Raw genomic sequence first — 20784 nt, 5'->3', positions numbered from 1 at the left:
AATGGGTGTCCCTGCTGCCTCTTAGCAACGAGAGGGGTCAAGTGACACAACCAGCTGACTCCCGTAGAGGAAGAGACTGTGGAGGCCAGTTCTGGAGCTGTTGTAGCCTCGGTTGCCCGGCCGGGGACCCGAGCCGAAAAGTTATCGTCAGAATGTCGGGCAAAGACCGAATCGAAATCTTTCCCTCGCGAATGTAAGTAAAGGAATGGGATAAGCCGCTTTCACAGGTTTAGGAATCCGGAGCGCGGTCCCTTCAGACCCTGGGCCACAGTGAGGGTCCGTGTTTCCTGGGCGGACCCTGAGCTTTTCCCAGGCTCTTTTCTTGAGTCTAGGGCGAGGCTTCCTGACGGCCTCTTCGCGCATTCTTCCTGAGTGAATCAGGCTGGACGGAGCGATCCCAGCCGGTAGGAAAAGGCGTCCGGCCGGCGGGCTTTTGTGGAGGTCTGCTGTCTTTATTCATTAATGGATTCATCTATTCCACATACCCTTATTGAGCCAGGCACTGGATTTATATAACTGAACCGTCGCCGCCTCTGCCCTCACAGAGCTCACGGTTTACGTAGCCAGACATTCGTCTGGAAAGGCCAAGGAGGTTTTAATAAATGCTCTGCGAAGGGAAGTTTACTGAGGATATAGAAGAGGTCCCTAAGCCAAAGTGGGGGTGGAATCGAATCGCCCTAGCATAGCCCTGGGATTCGATCTTGGATCCCCTTACTCATTTTCCAAGATCCCGCCAAATGTCACCTGCTGTGAGAGGATATCCCTGTGTTTCTGAGGCACTGCTTTTGCTCTCTCACCAATGCACCTTGTTTAGACCTGTGTTAATACCGGTCATCACTCTGTAAAGTATATATTTGTTTATGTGTCTTTCTCTCCCACTAGACTGTGGGCTCTCTCCAGGATGAAAGAGTGTCTTAACAATCCATAGAAGGTCCACACAAAAATATTTCTTTAAAGAACTCATGCTTGGGAATACGCTCAGTTGTGGGCTGCCTTTCTTTTGGGGCCTGAATTCTTTCTTTGTCAGGAAAATGGCATATCACTGTAGGTGTTTGGCTAGTTTGTAAGGAAAATTTTGACGTTTTCTCAAATGTGCCTAACAACTTGCTCCCTTTTCTCCTCCTCATCCTGTTTATTTTTATTCAGTTTGTTGTTTGCTTGTTTTAATAAGAGACAGAGTCTCCCAGGTTGGGGTGCAGTGGTGTGATCATAGCTCACAGCAGCCTCAAACTCCTGGGCTCAAGTGATCCTCCCGCCTCAGTCTCCCTAGCGGCTGGGATTATAGATGGGAGCCACCGCGCCTGGCTTTCCCTTTTTCTTTTCAGTGAGGAAGCAGAAAATCAGTTTTGATCGTGACATTTAGACCCTTTTATTGTGGTTCTATCTCTGTGGGGGTGTTTTGTTGTTTTTCCTCATTCTGTCCTTTGAGAGAATCTGAGGATGCTTAAAATGAAAGTTATATTCAAACCTGAAGCCCAGATTTGTTTCTGCCTGGTGACTAAATAGCTCTTAATGAAATGAAGTTTTTAAATTTTTTACCTTCACCTATTGACTTTCTAATAGCTGTTTGCACTAAGTAGGCAGCAAGCTAGTTGTGGGGAAATAAAGATGAGGAGTATCCCGGGGTAGTGACAACTGCAGAACTCCTAGGACGTGATGACTCAGTCAAAACTTCTGCATTGAAAGACATCGACACTAGTTTATCTTCTAGCAGTGTAAGGCCTACCCCTAGGGTGACTCCAGCTCCCCCACCCCGCCATTAAAATGCCTGCCTGAAAAAGGTCAAAGCTAGGAGAATTTACTGTTTGTTCTAGTCAACACCTAATTGGTAGACCCCTCTCGTTCCTTTTTTAGAGCATTTACGAAACATATTGTGAATATGTATCTCTTCCAACTCTGAAGTGTCCCTTCAAGTATCTTTGAGAGCCATTTCTTTGAAACGTAATCATCAGGAGGGATAGGGCCTTTGTCTCCCAGTCTGTGTGGGAGGATAGAATTAATTGCCAGGTAGTATTGCGTTTACACTGACCAACACTTTAAGGTTTCTCTTCTCTGACTCTTCTTGTGGCTGGCTGCCTGCCACTCCCTTACTCTCTTTTTAAAATGGCCAGTCACCTCTGCACAAATGAGAATTGAGCTCAGCCCTTTCCCCTACTATCAGTGGTTTACTGAATAAAATCTGTTTTCACTACTTTAACGAATGTCTAGCTGGGTTTATCTTTGACAGTAGTCAGAATAACTTTTTTGTTTTTACTTTGGAACTTTTACTTTGAGACTAAGAGGCAAAAATAGACATCTTTGGGCTTAGGTAAGAAAATGATAGGCTCATGAAGGTGAAAACTACTGTTTGAAAGCTCTCAGCTTGCTGATTGAGAGGAAAATCAGGTGCAGGAAATAATCTCTTCTCTAAATATTTCCCCCATGGCTGGCAGCAGGCTTTTTGTCATGTAGTCAGATGTCTTTGATTCAGCTGGAAGAAAAGTCATCATCCTAGCTAAAGGTCAAACTTTTTGAGTAGCACTGAGCAGCTCTGAAACATGTAAAGGAGCAAGTTTTAAAAGCCATAGGCTAGAAAATATACTGGCAGCTTGTTTCACAGACAGTTCCATTCAGCAATATTATTCTGTGATGTTACTTTCACCCACTTTCGTACCAGAGAAAGCAAAACAATTTTAGAGTGGAAGTAAAAGACGCATGAAAAATTTGGAGTCAACAGAAGTCCGTTAAATCCAGGTTCTGCTACATATTAGCTGTAAGTGTGTAAGCTGCTCTTAGAGTTTCAGGAATTAAAATTGCCCATTTCACAAAGATGCCATTCCCTAGGAGGAAAATAAAATTAACATGGTAAATTCAGTTTTATCAACCAGTTTACCTTTTACTGTAAACTGGCTGGAATATGCAGTACTACAATTTGACTTAAATTTGATCCAGCTCTTTGAGTCCAAGTTCTAGTATTTACTGTCAACAATACATTATGTTAAATGCACACATTGAGCTGGATAGCTCCTTCTCAGGCTGGAAACTAAACGACCTTCACTTGATAAGACCTCTTGTGAGACCAGTCGGTGCAGAGTCAGCCAGTGATAATTGTTGTCTTTAAGGGGAGGCACATGGTTGGGGTACAGTGAACGTAGGTTGGAGCCTTAGTTTGAGCATTGGGAAAGTCAGTGGACTCAAAAGTCTGGTTCAAGTTCCTGCCCTGCCTTTTCTTCACTGAGTAACTTTGAGAAAGTTGTTTTATTTTTCTAAGCCTCATTTTTCTAATCTTTAAGTTAATGTCTAAAGTCCCTTTCAGCTATAGAATTGTCTTAGTGATCTTAGCCCTATGGTAAAAGATTCCAGTATAATTTAAGAATTTGGCTAAATGGTGTTTGTTTGTTTGTTTTTGTTTTTTTGAGACAGGATTTCACTCTGTTGCCCAGGCTGGAGTGCAGTGACCCGATTTTGGCTCACTGCAACCTCTGCCTGCCGGGTTCAAGTGATTTTTGTGCCTCAGACTCCCGAGTAGCCGGGACCACAGGGATGCAGCACCATACCCAGCTAATTTTTGTATTTTTTGGTAGAGATGGGGTTTCACTATGTTGGCCAGGGTGGTCTCGAACTCCTGACCTCAAGTTATCCACCTGCCTTGGCCTCCCAAAGTGTTGGTATTACAGGTGTGAGCCACGGCACCTGGCCAAAAAAGGTTTATTAGTACATGCGATTTTAAAACACCAGTCATATGAAATTATATCCTCTTAAATCACTGTGTTTAGGTTATACAACCTTATTGTTGAATTTTATTACCCAAACACTTGTTTTTTTGAGACCAAGTCTTGCTCTGTTGTCCAGGCTGCAGTGCAGTGGCATGATCACAGCTCACTGCAGCCTCAACCTCCTGGGCTCAATTAGTCCTCTCACCTCAGCCTTCTTTGTATATGGGACTACAGGTGTGCCCTACCATGCTCAGGTAATTTTGGTATTTCTTTTTTGTAGAGACAGGGTTTCACCATGTTGCCCAGGCTGGTCTTGAACTCAAGCAATCTACCCACCTCAGCCTCCCAAAGTGCTGATTACAGGTATAAGGCACTGTACCCCTTACCTTATTTAGAGCGTTCTTCCTAACGTCCTCCAGGTACTTTTCATTAGCTCTTTTTCCTGCCTGAAACACTCTTTCCCCAGAACTTATAACTGGCTCCTTTGGCTGTTCTAGTCTCTTAAGAGAGGCTGTTCCTGATCACCCAATCTAAAGTGAACACCATGTTTGCTTCTCTCACAATTCCTTATTTTAATTTTATTGTAGCATGTACTACTGCATGGTATGACATTTTCTTTCTCTTTTTTTTTTTTTTTTTTTTGAGACAGGGTCTTACTCTACAGCCTCAAACTGGGCTCCACTTTTTTTCATTATTAAATTTTATCTGGCATATGGCAGCAAGAACAGAAATGTCAGTTTCTGCTTGACTTTGGTATTGGGGCTTCTGATGGGGAAAAAAATTGAAACAAGGAAGTGAGGAGACTTCAGTGTAAATTTAGCTTGTCACTTCTCAGGAATCTTATGTATGTCATTTGTTACCTAGTCTTTTACAAATTAATAAAATGATTGGTGTTAGGATCTTGATTGATGATATCAAAACATGTTAATACCACACTTTTAATAGAAAATGTGGTAAATTATTGTGGTATAAAAAATGCAGGCCAGGTGCGGTGGCTCACGCCTGTAATCCTAGCACTTTGTGAGGCCGAGGTGGGCGGATCATCTGAGGTCAGGAGTTTGAGACCAGCCTGACCAACTTGGAGAAACCCTGTCTCTACTAAAAATAAAAAATTAGCCAGGCATGGTGATGCATGCCTGTAATCCCAACTACTCGGGATGCTGAGGCAGGAGAATCGCTTGAACCTGGGAGGCAGAGGTTGCAGTGAGCCGAGATCGCGCCGTTGCTCTCTAGCCTGGGCAACAAGAGTGAAACTCCACCTCAAAAAATAAAATAAAATAAAATGCAAAAGGTACAAAATAATATAGTAGTAAAAAGTAAATCCATATTTTTCATCCAGTCCCATTTATCAAAGGTAACGCTTGCCAGTTTTTGTGAATCCTTTCTAGAACTATTCTCTGCATCTATATAAGCACATTTTTTCTTTACTTTGCATAAGTAAGACTGTTACATAGACAGCACATGCCTATATACCTTCGTCTTTTTTAATGACTATATCATTCCATCATAGGTGAACTCTGATGTATTTAGCATTTAGCTTGTTTCTCCCTTTTGCTATTACCATAAGGCTGGAGTACCCATCTTTTAAACCTTGCACGTGTTTTTGTACACATGTGGGAATAAATTTGTAGTATAAATTCCTCAAAGTGGAATTGTTGGTCTTGAAAATAATTGCATTTAAAATTTTAATATATATTAGTGGATAGATTTTTAAATCCTTAATATACCTCCAGTGGAAACTAAAACAAAGATTTTAACTTAAAAATCAAATAAGTATTTAAACTATGTTGGCATCATAAAATAAGGCTCCTGAAAACATTTATTATGATTTAATAAATATTCCAGATATTGCTTATAAAATTGTTTCTGTTGTAAATTAATAAACTTTTCATTTATGGAACACTGATGGTAGAAATCTACATTATTGAAAAACCAGTTGTCTTAGTCCATTTTCTGCTGCTATAACAATACTTGAGACTGGGTAATTTATAAAGAAAAAAATTTATTTGGTTCATGGTTCTGGAGGCTGAGAAGGGTGAGGGCTTTCTTGCTGTGTCATCCCATGGCGGAAGGTGAGGGTGAGAGAGAGAGCAAGAAAGGGTCAAACATGCCTTTTTTTTTTTCCTAAAGGGACAGGGTCAGGTGCAGTGGTTCATGCCCATAATCCCAGCACTTTGGGAAGCTAAGGCTGGAGGATTTCATGAGACCAGGAGTTAGAGGCTGCAGCAAGCTATGATTATACTACTGCAATCCAGCCTGGGTGACAGAACAAGACCCATCTCAAAAAATAAGGAGTCGGGCTGGGCGCGGTGGCTCATCCCTGTAATCCCAGTACTTTGGGAGGCTGAGGCGGGCAGATCACTTAAAGTCAGGAGTTTGAGATCAGCCTGGTCAATATGGTGAAACCCTGTCTCTACTAAAAATACAAAAAAAATAGCTGGGCTTGGTGGCACACGCCCGTAGTTCTAGCTACTTGGGAGGCTGGGGTGGGAGAATCGCTTGAACCTGGGAGGTGGAGGTTGCAATGAGTCGAGATCGCGCCATTGCACCCCAGCCTGGGCCTCACAGTGAGACTCCATCTCAAAAAAAAAAAAAAAAAAAAAAAAGGAGTCCTGCTACTGTCTTACCCATGCTAGACTTGAACTCCCAGGCTCAAGGGATCCTCCCACTTACACCTGTAGCTGGGATTATAGGTGTGCCCAGATGAACTCACATTTAAAACCAACCCACTCCTGCAATAAGGAACCCAGTCTTACCATAATGACGTTAATCCATTCATGGTGGGCAGATCCCAGATGACCCAGTCATCTCTTGATGGTCCCACCTCCCAACATTGTTGCATTGGAGATTGTTTCCAACACATGAAGATTGGGGACATATTCAAACCATAGCATCAGTTAAACCTGTCAGCTACAAATTCTCTATATAGTCTCACTTTCATCACATCAAAGGATAAAGGATAATTTTAACGCTGGTGGCGGGGGGGGGTTTTGTCTTTTAAACAATGAGAATAGATGTCTTTGTTTATGTTTATATAGGGCACAGACCATCATGAAGGCTCGTTTAAAGGGAGCACAGACAGGTCGAAACCTCCTGAAGAAAAAATCTGATGCCTTAACTCTTCGATTTCGACAGATCCTAAAGAAGATAATAGAGGTAGAATGAACTTTTCTTAGAATAGTATTTAGGAAAATCCAGCATGGCCCTTGGCATTTTTTTTGTTGTTATTTTAATTAATTTTTTTCTTTCAGAAGTAAAAATACCATTATAAGTTTAACAAGTGTCAAATATCAAATAGTTCATTTAATAAAATCCAGACTCTTTAATCTTGCCTGCAAAGCTCCACTTGATCTGATTGGCCCTCCGCCTGCCTCTCTTACCTTATTTAGAGCATTTTTCCTAAGGTCCTCCAGGTACTTTTCATTAGCTCTTTTTCCTGCCTGAAATACTCTTTCCCCGGAACTTATAACTGGCTCCTTTGGCTGTTCTAGTCTCTTAAGAGAGGCTGTTCCTGATCACCCAATCTAAAGTGAACATCATGTTTGCTTCTCTCACAATTCCTTATTTTAATTTTATTGTAGCATGTACTACTGCATGGTATGACATTTTATTTCTAGTCTTTTTCTTTTTTTTTTTTTTGAGACAAGGTCTTACTCTACAGCCTCAAACTGGGCTCCGGTGATCCTCCCACCTCAGCCTCTCGCATAGGTGGGACTACAGGTGCATGCTACCATTCTCAGCTCATTTTTTTAATTTTTAGTAGAGACGAGGTCTCACTATGTTGCCCAGGCTAGTCTTTTTGACTCCCGGGCTCAAACAGTCTTTCCATCTTGGCCTCCCAAAGTGCTGAGTTTACAGTTTTTGTTTTTTATTTTTAAACCCATATGTACTTAACAAAAGCATTTTCTATGAGTGCTGTTTTTATTTTTATTTTTTATTTTTTTTGGAGATGGGGTCTTGCTTTATTACCCAGGGTGGTCTCAAACACCTGGGCTCAAGTGATCATTCCACCTCAGCCTTCTAAAGCACTGGGATTACAGGCGTTAGCCACTGTGCCTGGCCCTGTACTACTTTTGATTATTTGTGAAGTTGAGGAGCTTTTCATGCTCATTGGCAATTTGATTTTCTTGGTAAATGTCTTCTTCTTCTTTTTTTTTTTTTTTTTTTTTTGGTAGAGGTTCTATGTGTATTCTGCCTAATGTGTAAAATGTTAAAAATATTTTCTCCACGCCTTTTCTTATCTTTTAACTTAAAAAAAAAAAGTTAATACTAGGTGTGGTGACTCATGCCTGTAATCCCAACACTTTGGGAGGCCGAGGTGGGAGGATGGTTTGAGCCCAGGAATTTGAGACCAGCCTGGGCAACACAGTGAGACCTTGTCTCTACAAAAAAAACTAATACTAATAATAAGAAAATTAGCAGAGTGTGGTGGCATGCACCTATAGTCCCAGCTACTTGGGAGCCTGAGGCAGGAGGATTGCCTGAGCCTATGAATTTGAAGCTGCAGTGAGCTATGATTACACCACTGTACTCTAGCCCAGGCAACAAAGTAAGACCTTGTCTCAAAAAATAAAAAGAAAAATAAAAATAAGTTAAAAATGTTTTTCCTTTGGTCAAATCTGTTGATCTTTTTCTTTATATAGCTTCTGAGTTACATATAAGGCTTAGAAAAGACCTAGAATGGTTAGGAAAATATTATGCCACATTTTCTTTTGTTACTTTACAGTTTTTTTTTTTCTTTAAACCTTTATCTTAATTATGTCTGAATTTTGGGGGCAGTATGATGTGAGGTAGGTAGCTTTATCATTTTGTACTGTATAGACAGTTGAGTGGTCTCTTTACTAAATTTCCATATAGACCTGGGCTTGTTTCTGAATCCTCCAGTCTATTTCATTGACTTAACTGTCCCAAACCAGATATATTAATATTTCCTTATTGTAGCTGTACCTTTTTAATACTTGGGAAGGCAACTCCCTACCCAGCTGACCCAGTTTTTCTTCTCTTTCTGAAACATTATTGAATATTCTCAAATATTAAATATTCCAGATGTACTTTAAAATTAATACACCATTAGGGTTTTGACTGCAACTGCAGTGAATTTAAGAGATTAGTTTGAGTAAATCAGCATGTACCCATTCAGGAATAATATAGGTCCTTCAGTAAAGATTCAGTTTTCTGTTTCTCAATGCATTTATTCTGTTTTAATTATAAAACTCATAGTTTGTAATATTGTTAGTGATCATAACCAAAACTGTTAAAAATTGGAAATTTCTATTTATCATTATCAAACCAATATTTACATGCACAGCCAGCATAAAATACTGATGGTTATTAAAGGAAGATAATTATGATGGGATTTTTCCTTGTAAAAGGCTTGGTTGAATCTGCTGTTGGTTTATGCTTTTCCAGACTAAAATGTTGATGGGCGAAGTGATGAGAGAAGCTGCCTTTTCACTAGCTGAAGCCAAGTTCACAGCAGGTGACTTCAGGTAAGGGGACTAAACGGGGTGTTTTGAAACAAAACAAAGTGATTTCAGGCTCATAATTTCATTTAAAAAGCATTTTTTAATTTGGAAATAAGCATTAAGGACAAATGATATAGTAATAATAAGGAAGAATTCTTTTAACTCCATCACCTTAACTCCACTGTCATCCTCCACATTCATTCTTACATAGTTGCAGGCGCAGGATACTTAATATTTTAGAGTCCATTTTCATTTAACGTTGTATCATAAACATTTTTCCTTATTTTCATCATGGCTGTATGATCTTTCTCAAGATGTATTTTTTTTTTTTCTCCTAATGCTGGGTATTTGGGTTAATTCTCAGTTTTTTGGAATATTAGGGAAAGTGCAGTGAACATTTTTACACATACGTATTCTTGTTTCTACTGAATTATTCCCTTAGGATAAATTTTTGAGAATTGGATTATTTAAAAGGCATGAACTTCATGGCTTTGGTGACATCAGTAAATCCTTTACAAAGCATACAAAATGGCTTGCAAATGTGTTATGTCAATTTACATATGTTATGTGATTCTCCAGATAACACTATGAGATAGGTAAGGCAAGAACTGTTATTCTCAGTTTTAATTAAATGCCTTCCTGATGTCACTTGGCTATTTAGGGGCAGAGGCAGAAGTTGTTTTCAAGGTTTCTGATTTTAGTCTTTTCCTAATGACATGACGCCTATTATCTAGGGGCTTTCACTGCTCTTGGGCCTTAATAAGGCCCTTTGAAGTGGTAGGCTTTCATTTTTGCCAGTGCTGGTAAGATCACAGCTTGCATTGAATTTTCTAGCAGAGGGTGGAGATCAATAGTGTATAAGTGGTATGTAAGTGTTTTAGGGTGGTTATGGGGAAGATACTTTCTATAATATTTATTTTTGTTTTGTTTTGAGATTGGGTTATGAGACTGGCTAATTTTTATATTTTTGGGTTTTGCCACATTGCCCAGGCTGATTTTGAACTCCTGGCCTCAAACCGTCCTCCTGCCTTGGCCTCCCAAAGTGCTGGGATTACAGGCGTGAGGTATCGCACCCTGCCAGGAAGGCACTTTCTGGTAACATTTGAGAAGTCACACAAAGCCAGATGGAAGATAGTTTCCAGGGTAAAGGAACTGAACACCAGCTTAACCAATTCAACAGCAAACCTAGAAAGAAGGGGTTTTCTCCATCATACACTAGCAGAAGAACCCTTAAAGTTATATCCATGTAGCACACCTCTGACTGAAAACATAAGCAATCCACAAACTTTAAAATCATTCTTTGTTGTTTTCTTACTGCTAATGTTTTGAATATTGTTCATTCTCTGCTTTCAGAGGCCCTCCTCTAGCAGTAATGACTTTTCTCCCTTTTTGGAAAAAGGACAGTTATCAAAACATACTTAATTGTGACATCTCACTCTTGGTCTCATTTAATGTTAAAACTATCCAGTGGGTCCCTGTAGGTTTATTTCTGAAGAGTCTGCTAAATAAAGGCTTTCTCTTTTTCTGCAGCACTACAGTTATCCAAAATGTAAATAAAGCGCAAGTGAAGATTCGAGCGAAGAAAGATAATGTAGCAGGTAATGTTTCAACCTTTTAGAAACCCTTTGGGGAGAAAAGAGGTGACATTTTAAAATGAACCTGTTTATACAGCAAGATCTTAATGTCCTAGTTTCTTCCTTCCAAGTTGATTGGCTTTACATGTTAAAATCATTAACAACCAGGTTTCTAATTACTTAGGATAATTTGACTTTTGTATAGAAGTGAACACTTAAGAAGGCAGGTTCCGGCTGGGCACGGTGGCTCACGCCTGTAATCCCAGCACTTTGGGAGGCAGAGGTGGGCGGATCACAAGGTCAGGAGTTTGAGACCAGCCTGGCCAACATGGTGAAACCCCATCTCTACTAATGATACAAAAATTAGCTGGGTTTGGTGGCACGCGCCTGTAGCCCCAGCTACTTGGGACGCTGAGGCAGGAGAATCGCTTGAACCCGGGAAGCGGAGGTTGCGGTGAGTCGAGATCGCACCACTGCACTCCAGTCTGGGTGACAGAGCGAGACTCCATCTAAAAATAAAAAAATAAAGAAGGCAGGTTCCGCTGGATGTGGTGGCTCACACCTGTAATCCCAGCACTTTGGGAGGCTGAGACGGGTGGATCACCTGAGGTCAGGAGTTTGAGACCAGCCTGGCCAACATGGTGAAACCCCATCTTTACCAAAGAATACAAAAATTAGGCTGGGTGTGATGGCTCACACCTGTAATCCCAGCACTTTGGGAAGCCGAGGTGGGTGGAACCTGAGGTCGGGAGTTTGAGACCACTCTAATAATGGAGAAATCCTGTCTCTACTAAAAATACAAGATAAGCCAGATGTGGTAGCGCATGCCTGTAATCCCAGCTACTTGAGAGGCTGAGGCAGGAGACTCACTTGGACCCAGGAGGCAGAGGTTGTGGTGAGCCGAGATTGCGCCATTGCACTCCAGCCCAGGCAACAAGAGCAAAACTCGTCTTAAAAAAAAAAAAAAAAAAAAAAAATTAGCTGGGCATGGTGTGTGCCTGTTGTCCCAGCTACTCAGGAGGCTGAGGTAGGAGAATCACTTGACCCCAGGAGGCGGTGGTTGCAGTGAGCTGAAGACCACACCACTGCACTGCAGCCTGGGCGACAGAGTGAGACTCTGTCTCAAAAAAAAAAAGAAGGCAAGTTCCTAAATTCATTAATTGAAACCAATTACAATTCCAGACTTAAGCTCTTGATTTTTGAGTTTGATGAAAAAGAAACACAGAAAACAGTGATTAAGAAACAGAACTTAGGCCAGGCGCGGTGGCTCCTACCTATAATCCCAGCACTTTAGGAGGTTGAGGCGGGTGGATCACCTGAGGTCGGGAGTTCGACACCAACCTTACCAACATGGAGAAACTCCGTCTCTACAAAAATACAAAATTAGCCAGGTGTAGTGGCACATGCCTGTAATCCCACCTATTCAGGAGGCTGACCAGGAGAATTGCTTGAACCTGGGAGGCAGAGGTTGTGGTGAGGCGAGATCACGCCATTGCACTCCAGCCTCGGCAACAAGAGCAAAACTCTGTCTCAAAAAAAAAAAAAAAAAAGACTTAAAGGTTTGTGAATCCATATGTGCTTCTGTGTTCAACAGGTGTTACTTTGCCAGTATTTGAACATTACCATGAAGGAACTGACAGTAAGTGTGAAACTTTCTGTATTACTTTGTGTCTCTGGGGTTTCCTGTTTCCTCTTTAAATGAACTAAGTTCTGGAAAATGGTGCTAGATGTTGAGAGGTTCCTGAGTTAGAAATCCTCTTATTTGATATAGTCAGGACAATAGTTGATCAGTTAATCAAAAGGTCTTAAGGCCGGGCACAATGGCTTATGCCTGTAATACTGGCACTTTGGAAGGCTGAGGCAGGCAAATCTCCGTCTCTACAAAAATATAAAAAATCAGCTGGGTGTGGTGGCACGTGCCTGTAGTTTCAGCTACTTCCAGGGCTAAGGAGGGAGGATTGCTTGAGCTGGGGAGGTAGTTGCAGCGAGTTCTGATCACGCCACTGCACTGCAGCCTGGGCTACAGAGCAAAACCTTGTCTCAAAAAAGAAAAAGGTCTTATGCTAGGAAGTCATAAAACATTATACATATCTTAAAATATTTCAATATTTTATCAGAATGTATCAATGTAGAATCATTTGCTATTTAAAAAATATAAGGCCTTTTGAATATGAATTCACTGATTAGACTTCTGTGTTGTTTTTCTGCATATCCTACACCCACAATGCACTGCTTATAATTCCCAGTTTGGGTCTCTTTAAAGTCAAATAAGATCTTAGACACTATGATGCAACCTGAATGCTGATTCTTTCTAGATTTTTATAGCCCACTTCCACTTTTTAAATAACTGTCTTATTCATTCCATTCCTAGTTGACAGCATATTTTCTTTCCAAAGTAAAGTATTAACTTTTTTCATAGAAACAGTATTCTTGGCCAGGCACAGTGGCTCACACCTGCAATCCCAGCACTTTGGGAGGCTGAGGCAGGTGGATCACCTTAGCCCAGGAGTTTGAGACGACCAGCCTGGGCAAGATGGTGAAACCCCGTCTCTACCCAAAAAGTTACAAAAATTAGCTGGGCCTGGTGGCGTGCGCCTGTGGTCCCAGCTACTCAGGAGGCCGAGGTGGGAGGGTTGCTTGAGCCTGAGAAGTGGAGCTTACAGTGAGCTGAGATCGCACCACTGCACTCCAGCCTGGGTGGTAGAGTGAGACCCCATCTCAATAAATACACAAACAAACAATATTCTTTCTTTTGGCACTTGTATTTCCTTGTTTCATGTGATATTTAATTAAATCATATAGAATATTAAGTACATTTCATAGGAAGAAGTAGAGCATTCTAGAGAGTCACCTGTTCACAGAGTGTCATTGTACTCTGGGCATCAGGCAGTATGATTTTCAAAGGGAATAAGGGGCATCAAGCTAGTGAAGTGAAGGTTGGTTAAAAGCTTCTCTTGTAGTTATATTGAGAATAGTATTCTTGTGGAAAACTGTATTTAGTAGCATGCTCCTATAGTGTTTGGGGAGTGAGATAGGCACTTCATGTTTACATTCAATGAAGATTAGTGAATTCATCTTTCCATATTTGTTATTATTCTGAATTATCTCCTTTTGGAGAATTTTATAGGGAAGATATTTTACTCTAATTAAAAATGTTGTCTGACTGGTTCTTTCAGGTTATGAACTGACTGGTTTAGCCAGAGGTGGGGAACAGTTGGCTAAATTAAAGAGGAATTATGCCAAAGCAGTGGAACTACTGGTGGAACTAGCTTCTCTGCAGGTAAGTAGCAAAAGACCTGGAGAACTCCTGTAGTTTGATTTCTAACAGTCAAGTGGAGGAGAGTCAGGTCTTGAGTCAGTATATACTGTGCTTTGTACTTTTAACTGTTCCCATGATCCTATGTAAAACAAACATAATATTTTGATTTCTGAAGTGATGGCTTTTGTACCATTGTCCCTACTTTTTAAAATTTATGTATTTATTTTTTATTTTTTTGAGACGGAGTTTCTTGTTGCCCAGGCTGGAGTGCAATGGCGTGACCTCAGCTCACTGCAACCTCTGCCTCCTGGGTTCAAGTGATTCTCCTGCCTCAGCCTCTCAAGTAGCTGGGATTACAGGCATGTGCCACCATGCCTGGCTAACTTTTGTATTTTTTGTAGAGATGGGGTTTTGCTATGTTGGTCAGGCTGGTCTCGAACTCCTGACCTCAGGTGATCTACCCGCCTCGGCCTCCCAAAGTGCTGGGATTATAGGCATGAGCCACTGCACCTGGCCCCTACTTTTTTTAATTTAAAACATCATTTATTTTTCGAGATGGGGTCTCACTCTGTCACGCAGGCTGGAGTGCAGTGGCATAATCCCAGCTCACTGCAACCTTAACCTCCTGGGCTTAAGTGATCTGCCCACCTCAGCCTCCTTAGTAGCTGGGACTATAGGCATGCCCCATCACACCTAGCTAATTTTTGTATTTTTTGTAGAGATGGGGGTTTCACCATGTCGTCCAGGCTGGTCTCGAACTCCTGGGCTCAAGTAATCAGCCCGCCTCATCCTCCCAAAGTGCTGGGATTATAGGTATGAGCCACCACACCCGGCCCCTGCCTCTTATTATTAACAAAATGTATGTGCTATGGTACACTCTTGTTTTTTTGTTTTTGTTTTTTTCTTTGAGACAGAATCTTGCTCTGTTGCCCAGGCTGGAGTGCAGTGTTGCGATCTTGGCTAACTGCAGCCTGGATCTCCTGGGCTCAAGCAGTCTCCTGCCTCAGCCTCCCAAGTAGCTGGGACTACAAGTTTGTGCCACCTCGCCTGGATAATTTTTTTCAATTTTTTAGTTAAGATGAGGTCTTTCTACATTGCCCAGGCTGGTCTCAAACTCCTGGCCTCAAGAAATCCTGCCATCTCAGCCTCCCAAAGTGCTGGAATTATAAGTGTGAGCCACCTCACCCAGCCCAGTTTCACTCTTTGCTAAGTGAGAACAGCAAGTTGATACTAGATTTAAATGTAAATGTAAATAAACATCGTTTGTGCATGGAAGACCATTTTTTCCCCTATGTGGCCGGTTAGTATATATCTAGGTTGTTAATGCTTGATTCTTTCTTGTCATTTTTATGTTGTTATTTAGGTGAGACTATAGTAAACAAATTATAATAGTGTCAACTCAAGTAAAGCCTGTTGAAGCAGAAATGATTTGATAAAGGTTTATTGAAAGCCAAATGTGAGGACTGACCTGGGAAGACACCAACAAAGTTGGGTGTGTTCTAGAGTCTGCTACAAGTTGGAAGGCTTTTATGGGAAAGTTTAGGAGAAGGGAGGACTCCTCATACCCAAGTTGTCCTTTCCATTGGCGAGTACAATACAGAGGTCACAATCATTGGCTACAGATTACAAATACAAGCTAAAATGTTCTACATGCAAGTAAATCATGAAGTAAAACTTCATGATTCAGAAACAAATCAGTGTCATTTTCAGCGTCAGTAGGTTGCATATTAATCAGTATGTCAACAGTCTGAGAAACTTAAGATTTCCTTACTCAGGGACAGGATGTAAACCATGAATCATAAGATCCCTCAATCTGCCCAGGCAGGTTAATTTGGAAACCTACCAAATGTGACCTGTAGGTTATCAATAGCATGGAAATAGTGTTAGCCCTATGGAAATCTCCCAAGAATTTTGTTTTTGTTTTGTTGTGAAGAGACAGGGTCTTACTCTGTCACCTAAGCTGGAGTACAGTGGCACAGTAATAGCTCACTGCAGCCTCAAATGATCCTCCCACCGCAGATTACCAAGCAGCTGGGACTACAGGTGCATGCTACTACACCCAGCTAATTTTTAAAATTTATTTCTTGTAGAGGCAAGGTCTCATTGTGTTGCCCAGGCTGGTCTTGAACTCCCAGCTTCAAGTGATTCTCCCACCTCAGCCTCCCAAAGTGTTGGGGTTATAGGCATGAGCCATGCGCCCAGCCTAAGAATTTTGTTTTTTAAGCATCCTAAGAATTTTGTTTTTTAAGCATGCTAAAAGGAAGTTGTCTTGGTTCTCAAATGTTTTCTACAAGTGCAGTCAAGTGATCAGGGAATGATTAGGAAGACTTTGTGCTTACATTATTAATTTGTTCTTATTTTAGACTTCTTTTGTTACTTTGGATGAAGCTATTAAGATAACCAACAGGCGTGTAAATGCCATTGAACATGGTGAGTATTAGGTACTGTGAGGTGTTTTGTCACTTGTCCATACCCCCCACTTGTCATGAAACTGCTAGAATTCAGGGACTGTACTGAAGACTGAAAGATGAATAAGATGCTGCCCCTGCCCACAGTGCAAAGACAGAAGTGTGTCCATAGTACAAAAAAGTGTTACGAAGTGTTCTGCTAGAAGTACTTGTATGATCTGGGGGAGTTACACACATAGGAAAGTGGTGACTTAAAAATTATGGAATGTTTTCTTCATTTCCAGTCATTCATGTAGTTATTTAAGGGTAGGAATATTTCTCAAGATCCTTAGTGTTTTCTTTAGTTCTTTCTAATGGTTGAGTGATGTAACTTTTTGAGTACATTAAATATTTAACTTTAAATCAGTATAAGCCATTCTCCTTGATTTCTAAAAAATTTTCCCATTTGATGCACTTATTTTCCATCTCTTTTATTTCACTATTTAAAAAATGACTGCTTAGTGTTGATGGTGCTTTTTGCTCAATAAACTTAGTTTTTATTAAAGAAACACTCAATTTTAGGTAAGAAAGCAAAATTTGAAGTAAAGAAATTCCTTTGCTTGGGAATTTCTATATTAATGTTAGTGAGAAATATATTAACTATATATTATATTAACTGTAATAAGATATATTAACTATATTGTTAGAAATACTTAACTATATATTCTATTAACTATATATAATATATTAATTATATTAATGTTAGTGAGAAAGTTATCTCATTTTTTAAAAAACTTTTTTGACTGCTTGCTAGTGCCAGGCCTTGTACATGAAAGTGGAAGCAAAGAAAAAAAAAGGATAATTCATAGTTCTTACCCTCAGAGTTCACATTCTAGAAGCTGAACAGGTAAACTATGTAAAGTTGAGCCTAATGACATAAACTCAATCGAGCATTCTCTCTGCTCGATTTTTTAACAGTTGATTGCTACTATATTTAAAATAACATCTGTGCTTCAATGTTATATATTCATAGAATTCAGCACATTCAGTGTTGTATTTGTTATGGTCCAATAGGTTATCTATGCATAGAAAAGACACTAGAAGGGTATATGCCAACATGTTTACAGTAGTTACTCTTTTGGATGGTTGGATTATACTCCATTTTACTTTTTTTCTTTGTGTTTTTATTTTCCAAGTTCTCTGCATTAAATGCACATTAATTTTACAATTAGGAAAAAATAACTGTTATACAAATGAGCACTGATAATTTGAAAAAAGGGGTTTGAAGTTCTCAAACATATTATTATTTTTTTTGATTCTAGTCATTATTCCCCGGATTGAACGTACTCTTGCTTATATCATCACAGAGCTGGATGAGAGAGAGCGAGAAGAGTTCTATAGGTTTGTTGAAATTGGCAGTTACTGATCATTTTTTGTTTTCCATATTCCAAAGGCTGTATTTGCTGAATGACTTGTTGGTTTATGTTCTTTAGAATTAGCACAGCTTGTGTTTTATTCTGATAAATAAGAACCAAGAGGGGGGACGGGGGAGGGATAGCATTGGGAGATATACCTAATGCTAGATGATGAGTTGGTGGGTGCAGCGCACCAGCATGGCACATGTATACATATGTAACTTACCTGCACGTTGCACACATGCACCATAGAGCCTAAAGTATAATAATAATAATAATAAAAAGAAAAAAAAAAAAAAAGAACCAAGAAATATTATTACCAAAAGTTGTGGAAATAAATCTGTCAAATTTTACATGTACCTATAACATGGCATTTCCAAAAACTTAGGCCTTTCGGAGAAACTATTTAGATTTGATTTTTTTTTTAAGTATATGTTTTAAGATAGTCAAATGCAGTAGTGAAAAGTGGGGAAAGAGTAGAACAAGGAGTTTGATCTGTAACTGATTGTGCGTAATAGAACTCACTACCTTCGGACCAGGCAAGACTGAATTACTATTTTTATTTTTATTTTTTTTTGTGAGACAGAGTCTTGCTCTGTCACCCAGGCTGGAGGAGTGCAGTGGTGCGATCTTGGCTTATGTGCCACCATGCCTGGATAATTTTTTTGTACTTTTAGTAGAGATGGTGTTTCACCATGTTGGCCAGGCTGGTCTCAAAATTCCTGGCCTTAAGCAATGCACCCGCCTTGGCCTCCCAAAGTGCTGGGATTACAGGCATGAGCCACCGTGCCTGGCCCTTGATTATTCTTTAAAATGAAATGATGATTTAGATTGGATGTCTCCTACATAAAAACTGAGAGAAGAAACTAGAATTCAGCTGTTATTCAACAAATATGTATTTCATGTTCAGGAGAAAGTATAAAGCACCTGGAGGCATTACCAAATAGTATATAAATCACACCATTAGAGAATTAGCACAGCACTTGGAGAGAAATTATGCATGTCCATGAATTGGTTATGAACATTTAGAGTCAACAGGGATAAATACTAAACTGGTGGTGTACAGGGATCTGTATACTCAGTTCAGAGAAATGGGAGGTAGGTGAAGGCAGGAGTATTTAGGAAAGGCATAGGGGTCTTAGACCTGGAGTTAGCATATAATTATGGTCTATAATTTTGATTATCAAAGGTTAGTTTCTGTCCTTCCATGATACTCAGGGTTGTGTTGAGCCAAAAATTTTTTAAAAAATGCCTGAATGCTCAAAATCTGTTCAATTAGAGAATGGATTTCAAAATTTAACCTAATAAAGGCTTCTAGGCCGGGCTCGGTGGCTCATGCCTGTAATCCCAGCACTTTGGGAGGCCGAGGCGGGTGGATCACAAGGTCAGGAGTTCAAGACCAGCCTGGCCAAGATGGTGAACCCCTCTGTCTCTACTAAAAATACAAAAAATTAGCCAGGCGTGGCGGCATGTGCCTGTAATCCCAGCTACTCGGGAGACTGAGGCAAGGAATTGCTTGAACCCAGAGGTGGAGGTTGCAGTGAGCCAAGATTGCGCCACTGCACTCCACCCTGGGCGACAGAGCGAGACTCCGTCTCAAAAAAAAAAAAAAAAAAAGGCTTCTGCCTCAGGTTAAATCAGTTATTAGCTTAAAATCATATATTTTTGGCTTAAAATTATGTATTTTTTAAAAAGGATTATAAATAATCCTTTTTTACTGAAAATGAAATTAATAAAAGTACCAAGTTTTTTTCTAGGTATAGGTGTTTATTATCCTTCTTACAAAACTAAAAGAAATCAAATCCACTTAATATTAAAACAGTGTTTAAAAAATCAACCCCCACCTGTATTTTATAGGTTAAAGAAAATACAAGAGAAGAAAAAGATTCTAAAGGAAAAATCTGAGAAGGACTTGGAACAAAGGAGAGCAGCTGGAGAGGTGCTGGAGCCTGCTAATCTTCTGGCTGAAGAGAAGGACGAGGATCTTCTATTTGAATAATCTTTCTTGTTCTGGTTCTTTTAGGAACCCTAACACTGGCTTCATTTTAATTCACAGTGTGTAGGTTTGATTTGTGTGGCTATTTATTTTTTGGCCTAAGAATTTCACTGGTTGTAAAATTTACCTGGATGTCTATTTATGGGATTACTTTTGCACAATCTTAATTTAGCAACCATTTATCATGGATGAAAGAGATCTGTAAAACCTGCCCAGGAACTTACAGAATTTACTTTGCAGAAGCGTTATCCTACTCCATTTACATCTGTGTTACACGTGATCTGCTTACCAAGCATATTAGGAAATACCTCTTAGGAAGCATTAGTGGTCTCAGGCCAATTACTGTGGACCAGCTTTCATTCCTACCCACTTGCAAACCTTGGCGCTGTTGTCTGAGATTGCTGCAGCCATTCTTGTTACCGTGGTACTTCTCAAACTTTGTGAAAACCTGCACTTTTCCTTGCATGACAGGTTCCTGTCTTGTCTGTCATGGGAGCAGTTCTGCCAATTTAAATGTGACTGTGGTATAAACAGAGTAAAATGATTTAAAAATAAGTCATTCCATTTTTATTAATTTACTGTTAAGTCATGTTCTTATGCTCAGATCAGTAGTGTCAGCCACAGCTTTCTCTGCAGACATGTAGGAAGTGGGTAGCTATTTTTCCCCCTCCATGTATTAGTTTTACAAAAAGACTTACTTTTGAGACAACTGTTGCATTTTGGGGTACTAATAAATGATTGCCGATGAGTTATGAGGGTATTATACTACTTCCTTATTTGCTAATTAAGAAAAATAACTAGTTCCTATTTTAGAGTAAGAAATAAGGTAACTTTTTACTATTTATAAGTGATAAAAACTTGCTTTCATATATGAAGATGAAGCATTTGAGTGGCCACATCAGGTGTCTGAGGTTTTTAGTACTGTTTGATTTGGCATAAGCCATCCATGATTACTCAGTCTTTCTTGCAACCATTTCCAGGCATTTTTGACAT

At 40.0% G+C, this 20784-nt stretch overlaps 1 protein-coding gene across 1 annotated transcript; it reads left to right on the top strand.

The window, feature by feature from the left end:
• The first annotated feature begins 46 nt into the window (after positions 1-46).
• ATP6V1D (ATPase H+ transporting V1 subunit D) lies at positions 47-20543 on the top strand. The gene is given in 9 exon segments (NM_001131743.1): positions 47-193; positions 6734-6851; positions 9105-9184; positions 10691-10758; positions 12329-12373; positions 13911-14014; positions 16357-16423; positions 17703-17781; positions 19653-20543. Coding segments are annotated over 9 exon segments (744 nt in total). The 5' UTR covers positions 47-152; the 3' UTR covers positions 19795-20543.
• Positions 20544-20784: the final 241 nt, after the last annotated feature.

Source organism: Pongo abelii, chromosome 15 (genome assembly GCF_028885655.2).
Source record: "Pongo abelii isolate AG06213 chromosome 15, NHGRI_mPonAbe1-v2.0_pri, whole genome shotgun sequence".
Classification (NCBI taxonomy): Eukaryota; Metazoa; Chordata; class Mammalia; order Primates; family Hominidae; genus Pongo; species Pongo abelii.
This window is presented reverse-complemented; position numbering and strand designations above follow the sequence as displayed.